General features: G+C 37.8%; 2 protein-coding genes across 2 annotated transcripts in view; one reads left to right on the forward strand and one right to left on the reverse strand.

The window, feature by feature from the left end:
• Nucleotides 1–29: 29 nt before the first annotated feature.
• TXNL4B (thioredoxin like 4B) lies at nucleotides 30–1,497 on the forward strand. Its single transcript, XM_010173176.2, has 3 exons — nucleotides 30–190; nucleotides 545–696; nucleotides 1,136–1,497. Exons 1-3 carry the CDS (start codon nucleotides 59–61, stop codon nucleotides 1,299–1,301), a joined length of 450 nt encoding a protein of 149 aa, XP_010171478.1. The 5' UTR covers nucleotides 30–58; the 3' UTR covers nucleotides 1,302–1,497.
• Nucleotides 1,498–2,790: 1,293 nt separating this feature from the next.
• The window catches only part of ARB2A (ARB2 cotranscriptional regulator A), a 3,385-nt gene continuing 228 nt past the window's right edge, over nucleotides 2,791–5,947 (reverse strand). Inside the window, exon 2 of the mRNA XM_010173178.2 lies at nucleotides 2,791–3,852. Within this exon, the coding sequence (XP_010171480.1) occupies nucleotides 2,791–3,852 (1,062 nt within the window). The remainder of the gene's footprint in view (nucleotides 3,853–5,947) is intronic.

Below are 5,947 nucleotides of genomic sequence, written 5' to 3' on the forward strand. Positions count from 1 at the left end.
TCCCTTCCCTTCCCTTCCCTTCCGGCAGGGATTTTGGTGGAAGTTGTGGTCTGTCGGGATGAGTTTTCTGCTGCCCAAACTGACCTGTAAGAGGGAAGTGGATCAGGCAATAAAAAGTGTGGCCGAGAAGGTTTTGGTTCTCCGGTTTGGAAGAGATAACGATGCTGTTTGCCTGCAGCTTGATGATATTGTAAGAGCAATTTTAAACTTTTTTTTAATATTTCTTTTTTAAAATAAACTCTACTATTATACCTGTTGCACACAAGAGAATGTCATATATTGCTTTTGGATAATACGGTGTCTCATATAAATTTTGGTGACAAATGTAAAATGAAATAATACTTAAAATGGCTTGAAAATTAAGCAAATGTTTATGTTATTGTAGTGGGTGTACAAAGTGCTTGAAGTAGAGAAGACATGGTATTCTAGCCCTGCTTAAACTGACAAGATATAAGGGAAATGGGCTTTATAAATCTTGCCACCCTTTTCCCCCTTGTATCTCAAACCATTTGTCATCCATCTTTCTCACTCTTTCAAAAACCAGCTTGCAAAGACAGCTCATGACCTAAGTAAAATGGCAGTCATTTACCTGGTGGATGTGGACAAAGTTCCAGTGTATACCCAATATTTTGACATCAGCTATATTCCATCTACTGTATTTTTCTTCAACGGACAACACATGAAGGTTGATTATGGGTATGTCATCTTACCTGTCATTATCTACTCTGTCTATAAGAATTATCAGGCTTTCTCTATGTTACCATGTGTGGGGAAGGTAACGTTTGAAAACTATAATATTGTTACCAGCATCTGCATTGAAAACTCTGTAGGAAGCCAGAAGGACTTAAGAAGTATATTGAAATAGGCTCTGATGCAATAAATAGGTGTCAGCTATGAAACGTGCCTGACTGCAACAAAATAGTATTGTTAAAGTCTTAGGACACTGCACCTTTTTGGACTTTGCAGATCACACTGTACTCCTGGCTCGGTTATGCTGTTTCCAGTGTGATTCAGTCTTTCAAAATAACCAAATCAGAGCACCTGATTTCATTATACATCTTTTCCTATCTTTAGGTGTTTTTGCTTTGAACACTTTAACATTACAATTCTGCCTTTACCTTATGCTTATATTTAGGTCTCCAGATCATACCAAATTTGTAGGAAGCTTCAAAACAAAGCAAGACTTTATAGATCTGATTGAAGTGATTTACCGTGGAGCAATGCGTGGAAAGCTCATTGTGAGAAGCCCTATTGATCCCAGTAACATTCCTAAATATGACCTTCTCTACCAAGGAATTTAATGGCTTGACATGAGATAAAGAATTGCAGAAATGACCCATGTTCTAGATGCCTTTTTTCCTTCAAGCATTTTTAGCCATCTCTGACACCGTGGGACTTGAGCATTTGTGTTGAAGGATCATATTGGTCTCCTAAAGAAAGACATTCTGTCACCTCATACTTCTGTTGTATATAAAGCTACATGTTCACACGTAGAATTCATGCAAGTTACTATTCTGAGTTGCATGCCCACCAGCGGCTACAAAACAGGCAGGTTGTACGCACCCTCAACGATGGCATCTCCTGTGCAAGTGAGCTAAAGCACCGTATATTCTGTTGCCTATTTAGTACCATTTTCATCCAGATGTGATAACAGTAAACTTTATTTGAAAAGCTCTACTTGCTCTCAAGAGCATTGACCTGACTGTGCCTTTCCAATGGAATTTTACACTTTCACCCATTACTGGGTAACAGGAGGGAAGCTTTTTTAAACAGTATTAGAAATGACTAAAATCTGAAATGGATATAAACACAAAAGGGAAGTTGACACTCTCTTTTCTCTGGTACTCTGTATTACTGTTCAATATTTTTTTTGACTGAAATGGGAACTTAAGGTGGAGGACAAGGTTTTGTCATCCTTTAAAGCTCTTTTGCATCCACTGAGCACTTTTAATTCCCACAGGATTAAACTGAAAATTCAGAATAACTGTTTTGTTTACATTTGCTTTAAATGTTATTTGACCTTCTGCTTGTACACATTTGCAAACTTTGAGTATGGACATTTAAAAACTGTCTCAATTTCCTACCTTTGTCTAGAATTAAACAGCTGACAGAAAACAGCAATGTCATTCTTTTGCATCAGTTTGGTAACTGCAAGTTGCTAGAGCATTGTATTTCTATAGCAGCTAGTGCCCACTGATCTCACTGCCTTAGCTGGCTTTAAAACAGAAATTACTTCAGCTCACTGTACCATGTTTGGGGCACATCATCTCTGAACTGGAGGGAAGGTAGTAGTATGTAGTTCCCTGAAATATTTATTGTTCAACTTAACAGTAAACATTTCAAGGAGGAAAGTGGATGTTCCAGCTCTTGAAAGATTTTAAATGCTGTACGGTATATAATGAGGAGGAAATAAATCCTTCATATGCTTTCTGTATTCCAGATTTGTCCTTTTAATGAAAGCTATGCACTTAAGCGAGTGTTTTCCTGATAGTTTAGTCTGATTATAGAGCTCTAATTGCAGAATGTTTGTTTAAAAAAATGATACAGATGAGAGTTGACATACCTTAAAATCTTTATTTTGTGCAGCTTTCAATTTCACAGCAAGCTGAAGGGTTGTGGCTTAAAGCTTTCAACAATGCACTTCTTTCCCAATAGTTAACTTACGTGTGTTTCTCAAAAACAAACAAATTAGCTTCAAACTTAGAACTGTAAGTTGCTCCACAGTGAGAGGAAGGTCCTTAGATGACTGAAAGGTGCAGGGGAAGTTATGAAAGGAACAGACCACCACCTTTATTTATTGCCTCTCTTCTTACTTGTGCTGCTTCTGGTTGCAACAGGTGAAAGCCTGAAGTTTGTTGTGGTCTTGGCTTTCAGTGTGCTCTTCAGGTACTTGAAGATGGCATGTAAGCAGCAGGAGGGTGCTAAGCCATACTTTTCTGTTCCAGCAGAGACAGTAGGACAATTCACTTTCATGACAGAACCTACAGCTTTATCTAGAGGCTTGGTGTTTGACACCCATTCACGGCAGGATTGCTGTATCCATTCTTGTACGTGTGGATCACTTCTAGCCTGGTGCTGTATGTTGTGCTTGGAGTCGATAAATGCCACAGCGTACACTTTATTCATTACCTCCCATTTTCTCTGCAGCAGCAGATCAACAAACACCAAGCCACCATAGCCATGGGCAATGAAGGCCACGTTCTTGGCTGTGCTCTTTGAAATGAAATGATCCCATACGTACATAGTATGTTCCTCAGGGCTGCTGCTGCCCCTCTTGGGGATCCAGGAGACAGACTGTGCAGAAGTCAGTGATTCTTCCCTGGTAGAAGAGCTTAACTTCTCCTTTTCAGTCTTCAGATCAACAAAGTTGTCATTGGGATTCAGTACAATCACCCCCCCGTGGCTTTGAAGGGCTGTTTTGATGAATGGTATTTGTGTTCCATGCTCCAGGCCTTCACTGACAATTGTCCTTTGCCCCCACTGTCCAGCACGGAAAACTCCACGGTCTTGAAGAAGGACAATTAGGCTAGAGGAACTTGTTAGTGCATTCTCACTCATGAAAAAGAAACTTCTTGGTTCATCCTCTGTAGCATCAGTAGGAATATAAACTTTTTGGAGCATGCAGACTCTTTCTAGAAGCTCATAAACATATTGGGTAATCAAATGTCCCAAAACTTCATAGCGTTTCTGGTTCCGCTCACATGCATTCTTGTAATAATGGAAAACAAAAGACTCATTTGTATCCAGATGCCTCAGCTCCCCTTTTATATTGAAGTCATATTTCAGTTCCTCTTGATACTCTGAACCCTCTATTAGTTTCCTCAAGCTTAGTTCGTGCTGTATTTGCAACCACTACAAAGTAAGGAGACTATGTCAACATAGTGATAGACCTCCATACTCCACCTACATAGAGAGAACCTGTCGTATTAGAATTCAGATTTAAAAGTGGTTACAAACAAAATACTTGTAGATACAGACTATCTCTTGATGGTCTGTAGTAAACCAGGTGCTTCTAAAGCCTCTCACAGATTTCAATTGCTAAATTCTAACAGCAGTACATTTAATACTAACCTCTCCAGTTATTTGTTCATCCTTGCAAGCACTTGCCATGTGAACATTGTAGAATCGATGACAGAATAAGCTAGCCACGGTGATCCAGGAACAGGAAAAAAGCAAGTCCATGCAGCAAGCTTTCGTGAGATTAAATTGAGGTGTCTAGTTTCAGCTAAGACCATTTTTCAACTTGTATGATTGATCAACTGATAAGAATTTAACCAGAAAATAGTTTTCCATATACCTGAAAAATTAAGCTTATCATAACCTTCCATTTTCCTAATAACTCTTCAATCTACTACTGCCTGTCCCTGGCTGTAGAATGGTAAATGTGTGGTAACCCTTGGTGTGGTTAGAATCCTACTTTTATAGGATTTTTGTCCTAACAGCAGAGATTTGCAAGCATTAAATTCCCACAATTATAAGTATTTTTTAAATTAATTTATCATCTTAACACAGTAATTTTGTTTTGCCACGTGGCTTATATGAAGTTATATTTGGCAAATACTTTGGTACAAGCTACTATATACCTTTACATTTTTGTTGCTGAACTAACAGAGGTTTTTAGAACACATTAAATAACATTATGACTATGTTAAAATGCACTACACCATCCAATAAAGCTGATTACTAGGACAGAAAGTGATCTGAAAATGTTCATGTAAGCAACTTGAATTGGAGCCCAACTTCTTTAAGGAATGCAAGTTTGCTTGAGTAAGCTGCTTAGCATATTGAAAATTATTTCTTACACTTCCAAATAAAAATAAAAAAAATTATTTGCTTTTCAATAGAGCAACACCACATACATTTTCCTTTTGAGCAATCTCCATTGAGTCAAAGATGTTAAATCATCATTTTTTATCTCATCTAATAAATGCACATAGAAAAGGGGAAAAAAAATAGATTCTATGATATATAAACCGTTTACTGACTTGCCAGTTTCTTGGAATGGAAACAGCAAAAAGAAGTTGCAAGTGCAAATGTTCATCTATGATTTTTTCATTCTGCAGGAAGGCATGAAAGACACAAAGGAGATGGGAGGACAGTCTGTTTCCTACTGAAATATAGGCAATTCACACAAAAAAGGCCATACTTAGCAGGGAGGAACCTACCCATATTCATGTTGTTTTCCCCATGCAATGAAGCAGGAGAAAAATGGACATGGTTTAAGGAAAGATGTCTGTGGAGAAAGGCAAAGCACAGAGGAAGCATTCCCTAACAATTATGGATAAATGCAGTTTCCTCAGTGACATGCTGTCCAGCACTTCTATCCTCATCCCTAAAAGGTTGGAGACTGTAGTTTCCCAACATACTATGAACAGTAAGTTACTCTGCTCTTACTTCAGCTACTAGCAACGACACTGCTTTTTTAGTTCCAAAACAAAACAAGGATACATGATTCCAATTAAACCCTGGGTATGAAATATTGAACATCTACTTATATATCTGCTTTACAAAGCATTGTGAAAGGCTTCTGAAGATTTCAGGGAGCAGAAACAAAAAAATACAGTTTTACATCAGGCACGGGTATGACTTCTCTTCAAAACTGCTTTCAAGGTGTGAACTGAAAAGTTTTGAAGCAATTTATAGTATGATATCACTTAAAAGTTCACTTGAATAGCACCTTAGAATGATATACAGTCTGGAGAACTGATTTTGTTGTAGTAGTGCCATTTATAGAATAAAAAGCAGCATTTATACATTTTTCTAGATATAGCTGCATAATTCATTTACTTCTTTTTGGTTAACATACATTCTAAATCAGTGTTGACTGCTGCACGTGCTTCATCATCTATATGTGAATGCAACATTCAAGGGTGTTTACTCTGGCAGCCTTTACAATTGCTATTTTGATTTTTAAAAATTACTGTTGGCGGGGGGAAAGAAATCCCTC

The sequence above is a fragment of the Antrostomus carolinensis genome, unplaced genomic scaffold (assembly GCF_000700745.2).
Source record: "Antrostomus carolinensis isolate BGI_N321 unplaced genomic scaffold, ASM70074v2 scaffold24778, whole genome shotgun sequence".
Taxonomy (NCBI): domain Eukaryota; kingdom Metazoa; phylum Chordata; class Aves; order Caprimulgiformes; family Caprimulgidae; genus Antrostomus; species Antrostomus carolinensis.